This window comes from Sarcophilus harrisii, chromosome 6, assembly GCF_902635505.1.
Source record: "Sarcophilus harrisii chromosome 6, mSarHar1.11, whole genome shotgun sequence".
Taxonomy (NCBI): Eukaryota; Metazoa; Chordata; class Mammalia; order Dasyuromorphia; family Dasyuridae; genus Sarcophilus; species Sarcophilus harrisii.
This window is the reverse complement of record NC_045431.1, coordinates 78204595-78226783: the sequence shown is the minus strand read 5'-3', so window position 1 is coordinate 78226783 and position 22189 is coordinate 78204595. Positions and strand designations below refer to the sequence as shown.

General features: G+C 38.8%; 1 protein-coding gene across 2 annotated transcripts in view; it reads right to left on the bottom strand.

The window, feature by feature from the left end:
- Positions 1–1533: 1533 nt before the first annotated feature.
- Positions 1534–22189, bottom strand: part of FHDC1 (FH2 domain containing 1) — a 52238-nt gene continuing 31582 nt past the window's right edge. Inside the window, exons 7-12 of one of the 2 annotated variants that reach the window (XM_031943805.1) lie at positions 18663–18733; positions 18459–18566; positions 16905–16975; positions 14951–15068; positions 8199–8363; positions 1534–5703 (exon numbers count right to left, since the gene is read on the bottom strand). In XM_031943805.1, the coding sequence (XP_031799665.1) occupies positions 3613–5703; positions 8199–8363; positions 14951–15068; positions 16905–16975; positions 18459–18566; positions 18663–18733 (2624 nt within the window). In that variant the 3' untranslated portion in view covers positions 1534–3612. The remainder of the gene's footprint in view (positions 5704–8198; positions 8364–14950; positions 15069–16904; positions 16976–18458; positions 18567–18662; positions 18734–22189) is intronic. The other variant, XM_012552166.3, reaches the window with a different exon arrangement.

Below are 22189 nucleotides of genomic sequence, written 5' to 3'. Positions count from 1 at the left end.
ACCTTGGGCAAAGCAGAGACAAAAGCCTGGGATATTCTGGAGCTTCCCTTCAGAGATCAGCATCCTGGAGTAGATAGGAGGACGAAACGTACACTGAAAAGAACCCTAGATTTGAGCAGCTACGTAGTGCAGTGGCTAGAGTCCTGCATTTGAAGTCAAGAAAACCTAGATTCAAATGTGGCCTCACATATTAAGTAATAAATATAGTCTCTATTTGCCCATTTTCTCATCATTGAATGGAGATAATGATAGCATTTACCTCTCAGGATTGTTGTAGGAATTAAATGAGATAATGCATGTAAAGCACTTTAGCACTGTGCTTGGTAGATATAGCACGTGCTATATAAATATTAGTTATTATTATGATTATAGAAATCCTGGATTCAAATTTTGGCCTCTTCTGCTTATTAGCAGAATAAGCAAATTATTTCCCTTGCCCAGATTCATTTCATCATTTGCAAAAATTAGGTTAAGGCAGATGATCTCCAAGATCTTCCAAATGAAATCCTAAATCGCATCCATTTTTTTTTTCTTGGTAGATGGCAAACTATCAGGAGCACCATTTTCAAAGGGAGAAGAAAACTTTGAACTCTTAATCCCTTAAATGGCATTGTCAGGAACCCACTGCCTCTAAACAGAAGAGGAGAAAGCAGCCTCCTTGTGAAAATGATTCCAGGGGTAAATAATTTGAGAACTGCACTGAAAAAAAAAAAAAAAAAGTCTAGTTTGCTTCTATAATCCTATAAGCATAGCAGGAATCTCAGTATCTGAGGGTCGGCTGTCAGAGAGGAAGTGTAAATATGTGATGGGAAAAGTCTGGGTCTTGAATTTTCAGAACAATATTGCAGCAGCAGATCCCATTTCCTTGAGCGTTGGAACCAGAGGCTGAGGAGGACACATAAATGAAGGCCCCGGGCCCCAAGTTTTCATGTTGGCTTTTTAGCCAGTCTGGATCTGAACCTTTCCATTTGTAAAAAGTTGCCCCAGATGACCTCAAACTTCTGTGATCTTGTAGGAGAAGCTCTTTCCTTTTGATTCCCTATTTAAGCACCTTTGTTAATTTTTCAAAAGTAAAGGTGTTAAGTTGGAACTAAGCTCTGACCTCAAGACAACTCCCCGCCTAAGAGAGAAGATACGTGAAAACTGAGCTGCATTTCCTTCTTGAGCCAGACTGAGAGGTGAGCTGAGTGTCTCAGCCATGGAGCTAAGCCAAAACACATGAGGACGCCCAGTAGCAGATCCAGACTTGCTGGCCCCACGGAGATTACAGAGCTTGGCCCCCAAACACGGAATAGCGTGAACATGGAAGGGATGCTGAGCATTCCGCTGTCTCTCGTTTCAGATGAATGCCTGTGTTCCCAAATCTGGCCCAGCTCCCACCCCTGTGCTACTGTACAAGTACTTGGGGAAACCTGGGTTAGCGCTACAGAAAAATACTCCGTTATCACCTTTTGGGAAACCATGACGACCAGCTCCAACTGACTCGTCAAAACTAACTGAGTATATTAAAAAAAAGAGAGAGAGAGATACAACTCCCATAAACAGGGACTTTATTAAACTACATGATGCTGAAGAACATATAAATGGGTCCATTAAATACATTCAATTCATCTTACACAAATTTATATAGAAACTTATTTACATGTTCTGAAACTCACTTAAATTATTTTTTTTCCAAGCTTACTACCAATAAAAGGTAATAAAAATCAACCACCTGCTCCTGCAGATGAACACATAGAAGATAAACAAGACTAAATAAGACCCCATTACACAGGAAGTCCAAGCATGGGAAGTTCCAAAAAGTTTTTAAGATTTTCAAGCAAAATCTGTTTTTAGAAGTGTATTCTTTCTATTTAGCTTTTTTCTTTAAGGCGCATACTTTCAGATGTTCTGGGTTGAATCTTAAAAGCAAGCCCCAGAGAATAAAGGGATTTCAATGGGACTGTCTTTTTTTTCTTTAAGTCTGGTGGTCAGTCACCTAACTTAATTCACAAAGTTCATTCTGTCCCACTTGGCTGGTTTATGGAAGTATAAAAGGTAATAAAATTCATTTTGGCCGGTAACACATTCCTGGAGGGGGGAATGAGTAACAATGTTGTTTAGTCAATAGCTGTTCACCACTTGCCACTGTTGGATAGAAAATAAGATTTCACTAGTAAGTAAATAAAAAGACAATATTAAAAAAAATAAAATTAAAAATAAGAATTACCTGTAGGTCTCTATTGAGATAAATTACTCTCAAAGGGAAATGGGAAAGGAGCATTTGGTAAAGCTGGTGAAGGCCTAAATCTTTCATGATATATGAAGCCTGATTTTATTCCCCTCCTTTTTTGTCCCTGCCGATAAAAATTCTATTAAAAGCGCTGTTCACCTATCAAAAAGTTGGTTTTTGTTTTCTCTTTTAAATCCAAGTTCAGCCTCTTTCAAAAACCATACCAAAAACAAGATGCTTAACTCATAAAGCCATCTCTTTCCATGTGAACACAGAAAAAGGAAGACTGGACAGACAAGAAAGGATTTTCCCATTTCTCTAATCGAAGTTTACACAAACTGTAGCAGCATTCACATAATGACAGCAGATGAACAAACTGGGGAGGGGACAGGAGAGTCAGTCAGTCTTTAATTAGCACTGAGTTAACTACTAACCCCTGCCAGGTCTGGATCTCTGAATGTCTTAAACCCAGGGCACTTTTGGAAAAGCAGGTGGCGATTGTGCACATGACGGCCACTCATCCAAACACGAGCCACGGACTTTACCCCAGAGAGGCCGGGCCTGCCCAACACTCGCGTGTCTGTTTTCCCACCAACCTCAATGTTTAAATAGGGGAAACAGCAGCCCCAGGAAGGAATGGCTTTCTGTCCAGCAGAGGCGTTTCTCCCTTTTCCCTATCCATATGATTCTTCTCTCTCACACATACATACATAAACATACATGCACCAGAACCACGCCTGGACCCATGCCCATGGAACTGTAGCCATGCTGTGGATTTGTCAAGAAGCCAACATGAAGCGTCAGCTTTGGGGTTTGCAGGCCAAAAGGTCCTATTGCCAGCAAAAGGACTCTAAGAGGCACAAAGTTAAAGGAAGACAGTAAAGATTTTCATATTAAGGTCATTTTTTCCCCCTGTATGGTTCCTTAGGAGTAAAATTACTCAGAAAAGGAAACTGAGAAGTTAACTTTTTTCACCTTATAAAATAAGTCTTTGTCATATAAAAACTGGCCAAAAGTTTTTTTTTTTTTTTTAAACTTTTTATATAAGAAGTTCTTCTTATATTTCAAAGTTCTCTCTCTCTTTTGGAGAGGTGGAGCATTTGATTACTTGCACCCGCACCAACGGTCCAGTTGGGTACCAGGCCCTCAGCTCCATCACAGCAGCATCAAATCCATACATTCATATTGTTCTTTTACCACGGGACGGAGAGCGGAGAACCAACACGGTGCTTGGTCCTTGGAGGAGGCTGACCCTTTAGAAACTGTAAAACAGACTTCCATGCCAGCCTAGATCCTGGGTCATGTGGAAGGAAGATGTCCACGGTTGACATCCCACTGCCAAAATCTGTTCAAACAGCCTATAAGCCCAGAGGGGGGCTCTCAAGGAGAAAAGACCCTCTTCATTTCCATAACGGATTGAGAATTTTCCCCAAGGTGGTCCTAGTGGAATCCTTTCGCTTAAGAGATTTCTCCCCCGGGCCTTTCCCTTTCAAAGAGCCTTCCTCTTTGCTGCTGGAGTTCTCACCAGGTGATGGGCACTTGGGGGCATTTCTTACACTGCTGGTTCTCCTCAAAGTACCCCCATTCCTGGCCTGGGTATCTTCCCAAGTTGTCTTCATCTTCAGCTGCTTCTGGGAAGCTGCTCGGGTCATGCCGGGTACCTTGGAAGTAGGAGGCGACGAGTCCCTTTTCAAGCTCCTGGACGAGGAGGCCACGGTGTTCCTGGCAAAGCTTGGGATGGAGGGCGGCACCCGGGGGGCGGGGATGGGCGGGGGGGGCTTGGGCACTTCCTCGGCCTCCTCCGACTCCTGAGGATTAGTCCGGCAGACCTTGGTTTCGTCCACCTTTGACTTGGGGAGATTTCTGATCGGTTTGGCGCTGGGTTTCTTGAGGGAGGGCTTGGATTGCAAGGGAGAGTCCTTTCCCGAACGGGTGCTGCTGGAGAACACACTTCCTCTCCGCAGCCTCTGCTCCTCGGCTGCGACGGCAGCGGCCACGGCCACGCCGGAAGGCCTTCGGGGGGACGTGTCCGCGGTGCCTCGGACGGAGCTCCGGCGGGACATTCGAACTTCGGGGCCGCTGGCGGCCTCCCGGGGGGTTGCCCGGGCCACTCCCAATTCAGGCCGCTTCCAGCTTCCCGAACCTCGGGAGGTTTTGTTGATGGGAACCACCTTGCGCATACTCTCATTCTCAGAGGCATTCAGGGTCCGCACAGTCTTGGAAGAAGGCCCCAGGCTCCGCCGGACACTGGAAGGTTTGGAGGCACTGGAAGGTGTGTCTTTCAGGGAATTTCTCTTGGGGGCTAACTCTTTCCCCTTGACTCCTTTATCCTTGGGGAGGCCACATTTGTAGCTAGGTTCATTCTTCCCAGCGGCAGAAGCACAGTCTTCCCCGATGGGACTGAAACTTGAGGTGGAGGGAGCTCTGCTCCTGCTGGGGTCTCCCTCCGTGTCCCCAGTACCAGAAGACATGGAGCCGTTCACCGTTTTCCCCTCTTTGGATCCACTGCTTCCAGTTTTGGGGTCATTTCCTTCTGAGCAATCCAAAGTCAAGGAACAGTCGGTGGTGTCTGAGATGTAGAAAATAATCTCAGGCGCTTTATTTTCAGACTCGCTTGTGTCTGTGGACACAGAGACTGCACTGGTTGGGGATAGCACGTCAGCCGCCACGTCCTTCGGGGCCGAATTGCCATTTTTCCTTTTGGTCCCTTCCCTAGAGTCTTGGCCAGCGGGTACCGGGATGTCAGCAGCAGCAGTAAGGGACGGCAAACTCGCATCTTCCAGGGATTCCGACTCCATTGGGCTAGAGTCCTCCAAGATAAATCTGGGACGTGCCTCTTGGTTTCTTGACTCCTGGGCGTCAAACTGGATCAAGTCATGAACCAGTTCTCGTTCCTCAACGCCCATGGTCAAGGTGGGCAAGGGGGGCCCAACGGGCCCCGGGTCTCTCTGTAAGTTGTTATTATTGCCACGGTTCCGAGTACGACACAGGACGGCGTTGGAGTTCTCTAGGCATGGATCGGGAGGAAGCTGCCCAGGCTGAATCAGAGGGGTTTTATGGCCATCTTCAGATGCCGGGGCCGGATGGAAACTTAGATCGTTGGAGTTCACATCCTTAGACCCCGTGGGTTCCATCCAGGCCACCAAAGGCTTGGACTGCCTTGTGCTGGTCCTAGGAAGGCTGTTGAATTTATTTAGGTCCTCCCCTGTGGCGGTCTCCAGGAAGCTGAGCAGCTCTCGATCTGCCGAGGTGCCCAGGGAGAGCCGGGAGCGGCGGGAGTTGGGGGGTCGGTGGGAATGACTAAAGGGCCTCTGATGAAGGAAGGGGAACACCTCTTCTGGGCTCTTCTTTGTCAACAGCTCCACATCATTCTCACTGCTGCTCCTTCCAAAGCTCCCGATCTCACCAGCAGCCCAGGAACGTCTTTTCTCTTCCAGCCCCTTCAATTTCTGTTGTTGACGGAGTTCTTGCATTTCCCGGTCCCTGTTATCCTATAGAATGGAGAGAAAAACACATGATAGCATAATAGAACAACAAGAATATCAATAATATCATTTTATCCTCCCAATAATCCTATTAAATAGGTGGCATAATTATTCCCAATTACAGACAAGGTAATTGAAATTAAGAAAGGCAAATGACTTCCCCACAAATGTCTAAAACAGGATCTGAATTCAGGTCTTCACCATTCCAAATCCAGAGCTCTACCTGTTATTGTTGACACATTTATAATTTCCAGGAATTAAGATCTTAAAATGAAATTCATTTATCCCTAAAAGAGTTAAATGCTAACCATTTGGACTCCTATATATTCTCAGCCTGTGTTCCTTCTACAGAGCCAATGTTCATATAAAGCTTTAAGGTTTATACAGCACTCCCTGTATCATGACTCAAGAGGACTAAAAATGCAGTATGTTTCCCACCTCCTGCCAGAGAGGTGATAAGCCTTAAAATGCAAAATAAGACAGCCACTTCTGAATCTGTTTTGTTGGATTATGCATATTTGTTGTGCCTCTTAAAAAAAAAAAAAGTTCAATGCAGAAGGAGGGAGAGATAAATGCTTATAAAAATTAGTTTTTTCAAAATGTGCACTTGTTTTCATTTTTTTTTAAAGTTCCTTTTAAAAATAATACTTCTTGTGTAACACACATAGCATTTTCACACTTTTTGTTACTGTTTGCTTGCATTCTTTTCTTTATCCTTTTTTTTTCCTTTTGGATCTGATTTTTCTTGTGTAGTAGGATAACTGTGTAAATATGTACGCGTATATTGGATTTAACATATATTTTTAAGATGTTTATTTGCCATCTAGGGGAGAGGGTGGGGAAAAGGGGGGAAATTTGGAACACAAAGTTTTGCAAGGGTCAATGATGAAAAATTATTCATGCATATGTTTTGAAAATAAAAAAGCTTTACTAAAAATAAATAAATGAATCGTCTTCCTGGAATTCAATAAATACCACTACAAGAAAAAACAACAAAATACTCCTTGGGCCAGCTCTTCTGCTTCTGCCCCCTAACACTTGCCCTTCCCCATCTGGAACCATCTCTCTAAGAGGGTGAATCACTCACCAGCCTTTGCATCTCTATTTTAGGCTAAAGGGTGATGAGCTTTTAGTGAATTTCTGTCATGTAAATTCTAAATGGCTCTGGCTAACCAAGAAAAACCAATCATCAGCCCTTTAAAATCAACTCTGACAGTGGTTGGAATCTCCCTTCCCCTCCAGCGCCGGGCCCTCTGGCTGAACTTCCCCAGTCCGCCTGGGCCCTCCCCTTAGGTGTCCGGGTGTTTCCTGCAGAGGCCACAGCTCGGGCTCCATCTTCCTCCTCCTGGACCAGCTGTGACAGGGTGGAGAAAAGCTCCCTGCTCCCAGGACAGCTGTACTAAGACCATTAAGCAGGTGGCCTCATTTAAGGGGGAAAAAAAGCCATTGGAACCCAGCTGGGAATCGTGGGCCTTTGAAAAGGCCGAAGCTGGGCTTCCTCTGCTATGCTACGGCTGAGCTCACGGCTTGGACAAGAGAGAGTCTACGTGGCCCCCGAGCGGGGCGGGCTCTCCAAGCTGGAGGCAGAGAAGGTGTAATAAGGGGAAGTCTGAGCCCGAGATCTCATTCAAACAGGCTCTTTTTGGCCCCAGAGACCTGGATCAGTCCTAGAAACTGGGAATTCTTAGGCTTTCCAAGTTAAATGGAAGGAAAAAAAATGCAGATAATTTCTGATCTTCTCTAAAGGGAATAGTAGAAAAAAGTATATAATAAAGTAGAAAAAATGGGTGATTTTGTTTTTTAAACAGGATGACTGGCTGGTTTTGTTTTGTTTTGAACCACTCTTGAATTTGCTCCAGGATCTGGCTTCTAACCATGATAACACATGCTTTCATTGGACTGGAAATGTGACTTTTTTTTTTAGGTGATCAATGTGCTTCTCTGCATGCTTAAAAATACAAAAATACAAGACCAGTGCAGAACCAAAGGAAAAATGGGTCCAACTTGAGGACTCCAGATCCCCATTATGGAGTAGAATTTGAATGAGACAAGAAAGAAGGCTGAGAGGACAGTCACTGCAATAAGCCCCTCTTTGTTGTGTTCTCATGGGATGGACCTTAACGGCCCATCCTGGAGGTGACTTTTGCCAATGATCTCTGTTGGCATAAATGAGTTCTATTGACAGCCAAAAATGGACTTGAGGTATTTATTTAAAGAAAAATAACAAAAAACCAAAGCGACAGAACACTGGCCTCCCAATGATGCAAATGGCCTCTGGATATATGGGGATGACAGCCAGTTCTGAATAAGCCAAATCCTAGTGAACTGTGAATCCTAGTGAATCCTTTGCCATATACTGTCAACTAAATTCCTGAAAGTGGAAATGCTGAGGGGCCTTCCTGCCTCCAGCAAGAGATCAAGTTAGGAAAATAAAAGAAAAAAAATCAAATTAAGGGAGAAAACGTGACGTTCAATGTCAGGATGACTTCACTTTTACTTACCTTAACAGCTTTGTCGAATTTGATACAAAAGTCTCTAAAGATCTGAAGACATTCGTCCAACTTCATCGTTTCTTTGTCTTCACAGAAAAAATCTATGAGGGCGTGGGCCTCTTTCTGAAGGTCTTTTCTCCAATTCTCTAATTCTTCCAATTTTTGTAGAGCAAACTAAAGGAAAAGGAAATGGCAAAGGCTTAAGCAAATAGCACAAGCTGGTCAGAGGCTCACAGCTGAGATTCACATTAGCTTGGCATCCCACTGAAGCAGACAGTAAACTCATCAAAGAACACAATACCTAGGTTTGAGCCTTAACTTTGTCAATTAGCGGCCATGGGTCTACAGCCAAGTCCCTTTCACTTCTGGGGACTTCAGTTTCCTTGTCTGTAAAAGGAGAATCCTGGAAGAAATGACCCCAAGGTCCCTTCTAATTTTATATTCCTTGATTCTTTATGATACTTGTGCCCCCAAATGAAGTTCAAGGTGTCATGGAAAATGTCATGTTTATTGCTGGTTTGGAAAATTTTAAGGAAGAAAGGGGAAAAATATCTCAAATGGGACTCCTATGGTTTAAGTTGAATCTTAGAGAAAAGAGGAAGAAGGGAGCAAGAATAAGAAAGATCTAAACAAATTTAACAGAACTTTTAAAACTTGATATAATACAATTATTCTGTTTTCGTGTCTTGGAAGAACCAGGCTCATAGCTAATGACTCTTTCTACATTTTAGTCACTCTAAATTACTCCAAATTACTGGATTGCCTTCTCCTAGGATGTATCTATCATGTCACCTCAAGACCTATATTATCACCAGTTCTGTCTTGCTTCTCATAAGCATTTATCACAAATGTCGAAATTGCTCTAGACTGGGATAGTAGAGACAATTCGCAGTAAGACAAACCCCAGTGAGATGTTATTATTATTATTATTATTGTTGCTATTATTATGTTATTATATTATTATTATTATGTTATGTATATATTATGTTATATGTTATTATTATTATTTTGCCATACATTACTAACCAAATTTTTAAAAGTAATGAAAGAATCCGGTTAGGAGAATTTTAATCTCAGCTCCAAATGCCTTGGAGAGTCTTTCAGTCAAGAGGGTTGAGCTAGTAAACTACCTAGTGAAGGACAGCAAACTCACTTCCAAATGATTGATTGAAGTCTCTGCTAATCTCTCTGAAATGTTTTTCTCAGGATAAGAAACCCTTAGTAAGTCCTGATACTGCCTACTGATAAAGAACATGGATTCACTCAGTTTCTCCTTGGAGTCCCCGTGTTTTTCTGAGGAAGGTTTTGCTTTTCACTCCCTGCAAGTAGCAACATTCCTTGGAGCAAGCAGGGAGGTAGGAAGTTGGAAAGAATGAGCTTTATTCTAGCCAAAGGGAGAGCAATTGAGTAAGAAGTTGCCAGCATGTTCTGCTCCCTGTAGCTCTCAAGTATGACCAGTGGCCAACTATAGGGAGGAACAATGGAACTGACTTCCAACTGGGATGGACTTAAATGTCAGCTTGTCCAGTCTTCTTATTTTACAAATGAGAAACCTGAGACCTAGAAAAGTGACTTACTTGCCCAGGTCACAAAGGTATTCAATGGCTAAGCCTGATCTTCTTGATATGAAATCCAGTATTTTAGCCATTGTTTTTGCTGCCTTCTTTTACTCCCTCTGCCCACTACATGGTATCTCTCCTTCAACTTGATACAGAAAACAACAACAACAAAATTGGGTGGGGGATCTCTGGCCCTATGACTTCATCAATACACCACCCTCACGGTATGGAAATGCCTTCTCTGATGCAGATTGAGAGCTTTTTAAAAAGAGAACTTGGGGGAAGGACTTGAAGCCAAATCCTTCTGACTCCAAGGCTGATTTTTTTCCCCACACACACCATGGCACCTTTCCAGAAAAAAAAAATTACATTTCAAATTGTTTCCTTTTGCTAAGATTTGGAAAGTAGAAAACAAACAAGTTATAAGTGATGATCCTAAGATGAACTATTGTTTAAATGTCCTAGAAGTTATCACCTTTGCCCTTAAAACAAAACTAAATAAACAAAAAACAAACACAAACACAAGACAAGGAGTTGAACAGCAAAACCCCACACTAAATTAACATTCACCATATCCTAATTCATGTTTTTGATTATATCTTTTGTGCCTGACCATGAATGATGACTTTCTTTTTTTGCTGCTGTTGTGAAAAGATTTCAGAAAAGAAACAGAAAAAATGAAAACTATTTGGTAAACCAAAATACTGGGAAAAGTATGCATCTGAACTCTGCCTAAGGCAATGGAGTTTGAGGGTGTGTGCTTGCTTACAGGGTATCTTTAGGGAGAGAAAGTATGAATATGAGGGAATAAATCTTTCTGTGTCATTTTCTCAACTGGGGATAAAAATGAACCAGTGCCAAAAAAAATAACTCAATCGAAGAAAAATAGGCTTCTTGACAAGACTGTGCATGGTGGGTTAACTCTGCCTTGTTGGTCTGCTCTGTAGTTCTTGGGGCTATAAGGAGGAAGACAGTACCAGCCAAGGTTATTCCCTGTGTTAGGGGAAGAAATTCTGTAGAAAATACTGATAAAAGAAAAATGTAATCCAAGGATAAAGTAATCCTTTATCTTACCAAAGTTTATTTTCTAGGCTATATTTAATGTCAAAAAAACCCAGAAGAGATATGTTTATTGACACAAATGCTAACAAATTAGAATCTGAATGGCCAAATAAAACTAAGCTCTTTAATTTTCAGGGACACCAAACAGACTTCACTACCAAATAATCATGATACTTGCAAGGACTGACACTGGTTTGGAAATGTCCAAATGACATTGGTTTGGAAAGCAGTAAAGATTTTCATCATATAAGCAGTCAAATTAGGAATTTAATATTTAAGTCAAATAATCAAAACTAGATCTAACAAGGGAAAGATACAAGTAATGGCAAAGATCTAGAAACTGAAGAGGTGTCCATTCGTGGGGAAATGATTGAGCAAATTGTGGTATAGAGTTGTGATGGAATATTACTGTGCTATAAGAAATGATAAGGGAAGTGGTTGCAAAAAAAAAAAAACCTTGGAAAAATTATGTGAACTGATGCAAAGAAATGTGAGCAGAACCAGATGATCATACCCAGTAAATGCAATATTCTAATAATGATCAACTGTGAAAGAGTTAACTATTCCGATTAATACAATGATACAATTCCAAAGAACTCATTATGAAAAATGCTGTCCACCTTCCCGAGAACTGATAAAATCTCAGTGTAAACTAAAGCATAATTCTTTCACTTTCTCTATTTTTCTTGCAAAATGACTAATATGGAAACATTTTACATGATTTCACATGTATAACTGATATCACATTTCTTGCCTTCTCAATGGCAGTGGAGGGATAGGAGAAAATTTAAAACTCAAAAAAAATAAATTTCTTAAATGAATGCTAAATAAAAATAATGAAGCTTTCTTTAAAATGCTATATAAAAGTATCAGCAAACATTAGCTGTAATGGTGATAAATTAGAAGCCTTCCCAATAGGATCAGGTGTGAAGCAAAGATGCCCACTGTTACCACTATTACTTAATATTGTACTATTGTAGTTACCACAAACAGTAGGAAAAAAAAAATTAAAGGAATTAGAGTAGTCAATGAGGAAACAAAAGTATCACTTGGCAGATGGTATCACAATCTAAATAGAGAATCCATTAAAGGACTACTTAAGCAAAGTTGCAGAATATATAAGACCACATAAATCATCAGCATTCCTACATACATATTATTAAGCCCAGAAGCAAGAGACAGAAATAGAAATAACACTTTAGATTAACTTTAGATATATAAAAATACTTAGGAGTTTACCTACCAAGACAAATCTAGGAACTATATAAACACAATTACAAAGCACTTTTCATACAAATGAAGTCAGATCTAAGCAAAAAAAAAAATAAAAAAATCAATTGTTCATTGGTAAGCTGAATCAATAAAAATGACAATTCTACCTAAAAAATGAAAGCCAAAATTAATTTTAAAAAAATTTTTAATTGGTTACTATTACCCATTACTTACATTTGAAAAAACAAAACAAACAAAAAAAAAACCTTCATTAAAGATGTCTATGAAAAAAAAAAAGTAACAAATGGTCATGTGAGAAGAGTGAGAGAAATAGCTCATGTATGTATAGCATTAATGAACAATCAAGGGCTGAACTTGAAACCAAGTGTACCTGGGCTCAAAAATAGCATTTAAGATAATTATTATCTCTATGAGATAAAGAATTGACTTGTAATTTCACTGGAATAGGAAACTCTCTGAGGAAATTCCTTCTACCAATGCAAAGTAGCATCTCCTCTATAACTTAGGAGAATATCAATCTCCAAGATTGTCCTAAGAATCAAAAAATGTATTTAAATATGTTTTAAAATGTATTTAATGTATTTAAATGTTTAAAAATGTATTTAAAATGCATTAAAAAAATTTTTTTAAAAGCCTTGCAAATCCTGAAGCAATATGTAAATGTCAATTATGGTCACTATTATTTTAGGATATTAAAAAAAATAAATAAATAAGGGGCCAGCTTTTAGCACACTAGGCACATTTAGGATGTCGATGGGAATCACATAAAAAGTGAGATTCTGATTTGCATTGGGTGTCACAATCAACCTGAGCTAGGAACAGAGGCATCAGCTCACCCATATGAAGCAGAGCAGGGCTTCAAAAATTCCTGTGGGTCCTCTCACAATCTCCCTACATCTCACAGAGCTAACAGCCCATGAGTAAGTAGCATTAGTCTTATCCTAGCCCACAAGTGTGAAAAGTTGCCACTTTTGTTTTTCACTATGGGAGATAAAAGGTATATGTCAGACTATATAATTAATGAGTCACCGTGAGCTGTCACAAACCCGTCCACTCGGCTATTTTTTTGTTTATGTTATTCTGATCAGCTCCTCGGACACACCCAATTAGACTATTGTACTGAGGGTGTGAACAAGCACAGCTATCCCACTACATTCTGTATCATCAAACCATCCATCTCTCACTTTTTTTTATCTTACAAACAACCAAAGAGAAAAACACACAAATGACTTTTCTTCTCTGAGGCGGATTTCCTCATCTGGACTGAACTAGATTATCTCAAACGTTCCCTCCAATTTTATCATTCTCTATCCATTAGGATGACTCATTTCTCTGCAGACTAGCCTCAAATCCCATACCTGATGCTTGACAACTAAACAATTTAACCAACTTTCTTTTTTTTTAAGTTTTTTATAATTATAACTTTTTATTGACAGAGCCCATGCCTGGGTAATTTTTCAACATTATCCCTTGCACTCACTTCTGTTCTGACTTTTCCCTTACCTCTCTCCATCCACCCCCTTCCCTAGATGGCAAGCAGTCTCACACATGTAAAAGTATATTTTAAATACAATATATATTTAACCAACTTTCTTAAGCCTTAGTTTGTTCATCTGTTAAATCAGGAGTAGTTGAACTCTAAGATCTCATTAGTTCTTCATCTGTGGTCCAAAGCCTTAGCCTCCAGCCAATATTAGGAACAACAAACATTGGATATGGTTCCTCTTGGTTTCTCTATTCAAGATCTGAATGACTTCACTTTTAGGCTTAAGTTGCACTTATAACTTATCTCTCCAGGCTAAAGTTTCTTTCTCCCTACAGTGAGGATACTCTCGGATGTACCTTTTCCAACTCCAAATCCTATCTCTCACCCCATAGCTTTGCACTTTTAAGCTTCTCTCTGTGTTTTACAATACATATAGAAATGCTAATTTTATTTGCTCTTCATAAAGTTCTGAATTTTAAAAAAGAAATGAGGAAAAAAATCAATTCTATGATCTGTGATTTAATCTAAAAGCTGACAAACCAAACCAGGAAGAAAAGATCCAAATGCAGGAGTACTGAAATATGACCATTGTTCAAAGCAGTGGAATCATGTAAATAATGATATCCAAATCCAATCTCTGATAAATCTTTCTTAAAATTACTTGACCTCTCTGAGGCTTTTTCAGGATCAAATGAGATGATGTGGACAAAGCATTTTGGAAACTTTAAAGAGCTATTATGACTGTATCCAATACTTTTTACTGAGAGAAGAGCAAAATCCCTATGTTTTCTAAAGTATATGACAGTCACTAGGCACTGGAATAAACATTCTCTTATCCATCCTTGAAAAGAAATGTTGAAGGAAACCTCCCTGCTTCTAACAACACACCCATCCAATTTGGAGCAGTCTCAAAGCACTCTGAAATTCAGAGATCTAATTGTGAATCCTCCACCAAAGCCTACTCCAATGCTTCATCCAAGTACGGATTCTCAAAATATATGCTAGCAGTGTATGGGTTCTGGAAAATCCTGCAAAGAGATTTAGAAATGGGGGGAGCTCAAAAGACAATCTCCCTCAATTTAAAAGATAAGGGAACTGGGGTCCAGAGCTGTCAAATAATCTACCCAAAGGTCACCCAGCTATTATGTGCTAGAGATGAAATTTGAACCCAGATCTTTCTTGCCTTCCAGATCTGGTGCTCCTTTGGACATGGGCCTGGGAAGAAATTATTACTGCTTGAATACCAGGCTCACCTGATTCAGCTTTTCACCCAAAGAATCAGACACCAGCTGTCAGACACCAGAAAGTCAGGAAAGGCTTAAAGGACTGTGATCGGTACTAGCTCAAAGAGTAGCCATGTCAGTGAAATCACAAGCCTTTTGAACTGTTGGAAGTATAATTTTGAGCCACTAACAACAAACCTTAATAAAGGCTTTCATCTGTTGACAAAGCTCAGGATCCCGCTGGATATTTTCCTTTAGAGATCTTGTCCTCGCAGACAGTGAATGAAGCTCTGACTCTGTGTTATCAAGAGATAATCTGAAAGAAGAAAGGCAGAAGTGAGCACTCAGGATGAGGAAATGACTCTAGAATATCATGTTTTGGGAATTATCATGTGTCCCAGAAGGACATCAAACAAGACCTTTCCCTCTTGGTCAACATTATTAAAACAGAAGGTGAGTTATTACAATAGTCTTCCCCATGGTTAGAGCTTTGAGGGTTTCCTTTCATGCTTTATTGTGGGTTTTTTTGTGTTTTGTTTCTGGGAGAAAGAAAAAATGATGACTCCTTCCCAAATGCAAAACAGCGATAGCCATTTCAAAAAGATCCTATCATTGCTTTGTCCCATACTGACAATCAGAAACATGGAACTCGGGAGCTTAATGCAGTGATTTTTTGGTATGATTTCTCACAATGAGATCTGAAAACCCTTTTATAAGGCAACTTTCCAAGACTGTGGTGGGCTGGGGCAAGAAAGAGACTGTGACAGAGATAGAGAAATGAGAGGAGAAATGGAGGGAGATAAATATTGATGTTTTCTATTCATTAAAAGCAAACAATAGAAAAAACTTAATCCTAAGAATAAGAGACAAGGTAGTCTAGTACTTCCTGTACCAATAATGGTTCTCTAAATAGAAAGAAGTCACATGCTGATTCTAATAAGAGGTAATAGTGTTGACAATTCATATTTTCATAGCACTTTAAGGACTAGAAAGCATTTTCCTGCTCATAATAGCTTTGTGAAGTAGTTGATATATATGCTCATTTTCCAGATAAGAAAACTAAGGATTAAAAAAGTATAATTTCTCCCAAGGATCACACAGCTGTTAAATGGAAATGTCTAGATTTGAACTCATTTCAGAGTTCCAGTTTGTGACAAATTAATCACTAATTCATAAGTATTCAAAATCATTCATAGGTTTTCACATAAATGGATGAGGTGACTTAGCTATCTGCAAGTTTGTTGAGGAAGGCTAACATGATAACAAGGAGACTAAAGTAGCCGATTCATTAAAAGGGCTATTTTCTTTACTACTGTCAACTCTAATTGTATTTGAACTCAAGCATTTTGCCTTCCTTTTAATCATTTGTGCTATTAGTCAACACTAACCTTTTAAAGTTTTACAATTTTGTTAATAATACTGCTTCATTCATTAGAAGCTTTGCTTTTCTAACAGACCAACTTTAAGTAAATATTTCCATATATTTCTTCCCACAATCGATTTGGCGGATCTTTAATAAACTAATTTGTTAGGAATCTTCACCCTAGAGCTATACCTTAAAACTAATTCATGAATTGCTACTGACCCATTGTTCCCGTTACAAATGTTCTTTGTAACATTTCCTTATTAATTAGAGGGAAAAAATTCCTCCTAAGTTTCTTTTAGAAATTCACATTTTTTGCATAATGTTTTAAATAGCTGCAGCATAGTGGAAAGGGATTTTACCCTACATTTTATTGACTGCAAACTCTGTGCTACATCAAGCTGCTACCCTCAGGGTACAAACATGAATAGAATGATGTAGTCTGAAATCTCTTTTGGTTGTGGAGGGATTTGAAATTCTTAATCCACTTTTTTCCCCCTTAATCCGATTTGAAAACTGACCAGTTTTTAAGATATAGTTTACTTTCAAAAAAAAAAAAAAAAACCAACCCAACAACAAAAAACCTCCAAACATTTTAACATTAATTCACTTTAAAAATGGCCATGGAAATATACATCCAAAGGCCAATCAAACAAAGGTCTAAAAAGCTAAACAAGTAAATGTTTTGGAAGATTTTAAACTTCATGCTAAAAACTGAGAAATGCTTCAGTTATCTCACAAAAAAACAGTGAAATTCTCAAAATTTTCTAAGAATCTTCCCTTGCTTACCTGGCAGCATGCTGAACATGGCGTAATTTTTCAGAAAAATTCAGAAGAATAACATCTTTCTTTTGGGCTTCCTAGAACAAAAAAACACAATAGCCATAGCATAGTGGAGAGACCATTTAGTGGAATTTTCCCTCAACATCTGAAAGGACCTTAAAATTTACTAGTACCCTGTTACTCTGCTAAGAAAGTGAACTATGACGTTCTTAGGAGGACTAACCAGAACACCTCAAGTTTCAAAATAAATTGTCACTTCCCAGAGCAATGAGCATTTTATTCTGCCATGGAATACAGTCCCTGGGCCCTACAGCTGAATGGGAGGAGGCGGTAACAGTTGAGCAGAGTCCATTGTTTCTAAGAGAATCTAATATTTCCTGCCTGAATGCCACCCATACCTGAGTGTTTGCCTTGAAATGATCAAGATATTTGGCAGCCGTTAAACCAGTTTGCAGGCTGAGTTTAATCAGAAGGTACACAGCATGGAGGTGTTTGGATTCTATGCCGATTTAGAGGATGGGAGGTGGGAGGGGAACAATTCCTGATTAATGAAACTTCACCCTACATGGGCAGAGACCCGTCTTGGTTATGTCAGTGGAAAAGAGAAACAAGGCAAGGCTGACAGAAATCTCCATGTGCAACCCATTTGTGGTTAAAAGAAGAACATATCTCAAAGGGTTTGAAAATGAGCTTTTCAACCAAATATGCTGCTAAAATAAATTTAAAATGAAAGTTGTGTTCGTGACATCAAAACTAGTTCAATTCAGTGGGACAAAGAGTTAAGGGGCTCATCTGGCATCAGAGAAACAAACAACAACAACAAAAAAAAAACCCTGGCTACATCCTACCCCAGGCAATCACTCAGAGAGATTGTTTTTAGTGAATGTTTTTCTCTGATAATAAGAACCTATTCCTTATGAGAAGCAAGGGAAGAAATGAAGCTGTTTTAAAAATAAAAAGCAAGAATAAAACTTTATTTAAAAAAAAAAAAAAGTATTGTGTTCTATTTTAATTGGATCTGAGCAGAGAAATGATGACTATTTACTAGGTGACTAGGTGGGCCCCAGGGATAGAGTGCCAAGCCTGAAATCAGGAAGACTCATCTGCTGAGTTCCAATCCAGATTTGGACACTTATTAGCTTGTGTGACTCTGGATAAGTCACTTACATTGTCTACCCTCAGTTACTCATCTTCAAAATGAGCTGGAGAAGGAAATGGCAAACCACTCCAATACCTTTACCAAGAAAACCCCAAATGAAATCAGAGACAACTGAGCAATGTTTGTAACTAAAACCAGAAAATGTCCCTCTCTTAGACTCTTATCTTGGGTGAAGAGTAGGGATGACCCAGATGTTCTGGAGTAGGAGGAGCATGGAAATCCTAATGTGTATTTGCAACCAATTAGTACGGAAGTTTACAAAGCATTGCTCCTTAATAAAAATCTTTGCAGGGAAATACTCCTCCTCGCATAAAAACAAATAGCTTCTCTGACCAATCAATCATCTAGCTGGTCCATCTCATTCTGGCCCTAGAGAGCCACCAGCAATCATTTTTACTTACCAGAGCTACAAAATGGAGCAGATTCATCCCTGGTTTGTTTGCTTTCGTGTCTGCTAATTTGAGCAATGATGACAACTTGAAACCCACTGCATTGCCAGCATAACGTCCCTAAAGAGAGAAAAATTCAAAAGAAATGGTATGTACCTTCTGGAGATTGCCACATCAAAATGGAAAAGCTCCATTTCCATTTAGAATTGGACTTACCGCATTCATAATATTTCCAGCCTGGAGGACCAAGTGCAATACAGAATGTAACTCTTCACAGGACATGAGCTCTGGAAAAAGGAAAATAAGGAAGGTCTTGAAGATATTTTCTGCTTAAATCTTAATCCCTTTTCCATCTTTATCAAACCAGTATCTAAACTTGTATACTCCAGGAGGGGATTAAAACACATAAAATATACAAAACAATGTAATTTTCTGTTTTACAAATTCATCTCCTCAATCACTACTAGTAATCCATCAGGCTCTTTGGTTTAGATTACAAATATACCAGGAATTATTTGAGATTATTATTAGCAACTTACAAAATAGTCAAAGAACAAAGTTTGCAAATATGAGAAAACAACGTACAAATCAAACTGAAGACAAATGTTTTTCTCAACCAGAGTCCTACTTATATTCCTCGCCATGGTTTCAAAGTAACACTGGGTTCTCAAAAGCTGTGCCAGTGCTGCACAAGCTCTGACAGGTCCTGCCAAGATTCAAGTACATGCCAGTTTATACGTTTTTCATCTCTAGGGCCCATTCAGGTAAATATAGATGGGGTCATTACCAGGATGCTGGCCACCAAATGGGGAAATACTGGGTAAAACAGCTCTTATATAAACAGCACAGAGATTTTGATCCATGTTGGCTGAAGGAGTATCCAACAAAAATAAACTATAGGTTCTAATACAGTCCTGCCACATGAATATATCTAGGAGATTTAGGCAAGTCCTTGGAGACTCAGCAGTTTTCAAAGTAGGGATAACTATAATCACTTCATATTTTTAAAAAAATTATCAACCATGTTTTAAAAAATATTCCTACTTGTTAAGGAAATGCAAATTGAAAGAACATTGATAACACACTCATAAAATCAGCAAAAATGACCCCATAGAAGGAAAATGACAAGAGTTAGAGGAGTTATGGGGAAATGGGCACTCCACTGTTAGTAGAGTCAGAAATCTATTTGGAACTCTGTTCTCTCCAGCCCAATCACTAAACAGCATATATCAATGATACAATGTCTATACCTCAAAGAAACAAATAAAAAGAAAAAGGAGCCATATGTAATATGTCTTAGGTATAGCCAAAAACTGGAAACTAAGGAAATGTCTGCCTATGAAACAGATGAACAAATGATGATATATGAATGTAAAGTTGCCTTATTGGCAAATAATGAAATGATGAAGACACAATTTATCAGAAAACTTGGAAATAACTTGCATAATGAATGTAGTGTGAAATGAGCAAAATCAGGAGAATTATACAATAACAACAAATTCAGTACAATGTCAAAACCAGTCAATTTCAGAGGACTACTGACAAAGAATACTATCCACATGTTGAGAGATTTGATGAATTCTGGATGCATAAATAATACATATATACCTTCCATGTAGAATTTTATTTTGCTTTGTTATGTATGTTATTTTTTTTTCTTTTTTTTTTCCCAAAGACAGAGAACAGCCAAACATAGCATTCCCAACCTCCAATCCCAAAAAGAAAGAAAAAGAGAATCAGTGAAATAAAATTTTTAATGTATAGAGAACAGAGGAAGGTCAGAAGCACAAACAAGACAGTATGAAAAATAAATGCCAAAAATATTTTGTACTTTAAAAGAAAGCTATACGAGATTCATAGTTTCATATACAATTCTTTTTTTCTGTATTACTATTGGCTCAGTGCAAATTTAAGTTCAGAATTTTAAAAATTAAGCCATTTCTAAAGAAATTGGTTTCCTCAATTGTAAAGCAATTGGGAAGCTCCCTTTTTGTTCTAAATTTAAGATTATAGCTCTGAAAATGGAGGCTATATGTCCTAGAAATAAACTTTCCTTCAATTTCTTTTCTCAAACTTACTTTAAGACGGGGTTAAAAGGACAGGAAAGATTAAAAAGAGCAGGTGGTATTTTGTTTTTCCAATGAGATCCAAAAAAGCTTTTTTTCTTTCCTAACCATGCCAACAGAGCATGCAAATAATTTGCAAACTACTGTGCTTACAATATGGTCACGTTGCCTTCATTTCAAATCGATGGTTTCTTTCAAAACAACAATTAAAAAACTATCTTTCAGGTCCACAACAAAGTGACCATTTTTTTTCTATACAACCCATTTGGTGTTTATCTCTATAAAATGACTGTAAATATTAGGTGAATATTACCATAAAAGTCATAAATTAGCTGCTCTCTTAAACTTATTTGAATATATGTAGGAAGCCAGAAAAACTCTGATTTTAGGCATTGTAAATCACCTATAATATTTTGACATTCATCCTTCTATGCCTGGTATTGCTGGAATTACTTTCAATTAAATTACACTTGGATTCTGGCCTATGTTATCTAAGTAGGCCAGTTCTCTAAGAGAAAACAGATAAGTGCTATTTCTACCATGCCCATTAATTTGCAAATAATATTCAACTACATTCCTATTAGATATGAAAGGGGAAAAGTACCTTTTCTAACTAAAGCAAAATAAAAATCATAAATCCTTCAAAAACTGTAATATGTGTCAAGGGGAGAAGAAAAGGATAGTCTATGAGGAGAGAAAATCAAGTTTTAAATTTTCTAATAAGAGGTAAAATAAATGGTCTAAAAGGACAAACATTTACTCAGCACCAGGGAATAGTGAACAAACAGGAAATCCAAATTCAAATACAACAATAACCAGAACCCTCAAGGATGACAGAGAGGAAATCTAACTGGCATTGATGAATCGTAGAAAAGTTCATGGACAACAAAATAGCTGATATTCATATAGCATTTTAAGGTTTGAAAAATGTTTTCCATACAGTATATTATCTTGTTTGATCCTTTCCAGGAGCCATTATTTTCTTCATTTTACAGATGAGGAAACTGAAGTTAAGAGAATGCTAAGGGCCACACAGCTAATAAGTGTCCAAGGCAGGATCTGAACTCAGGATTTCTGACTCTAAATTCAGTAGTCAATTCTTAACACCGTGTCGTTTCCAAGTCATGACTCAATGCGTCACAAGACAATACAAAGACAAAGAGAGCTTCCACCAGTCTATTGGTTCCAAGAAGCAAGATTAAATACTCCCAGCAAGCAGGACTTTTGGGGGACAGTGTGATAAGAACACTAACTCTAGAATTACTGGGATATGGGTTCAAATTCCACCCCTGACAGATGCTAACCTGTCTTATCTTGAGCAAATCATGGAGCCTGTGTGAACTTTAAGTTTCCTCATGTGTAAAATGAAGGGGTAGACTAAACCTAGTCCTAGATTTATATGAGCTAATGAATTATAGAATTATAGAGTTTTGTGGGATCCACCTGAAAAGGATCTCAGTGCTTCTCTGGTCCAACCCATATCTTAAAGGAAGTCCCATTTTGTAATGGAAATTAACTGCACTCTATAAGTCCGAACATGAGTCATCCAAAGAAACATGGAAACTGAAATATATAAGTTGGTAAGAAGTGAAGAAGACTCTATATAATGACAATAATTTGAAAAAAAAAAAAAAAGGCAACAGAAGGGAAATTGAACTGGGATGGATATAAGCTCTC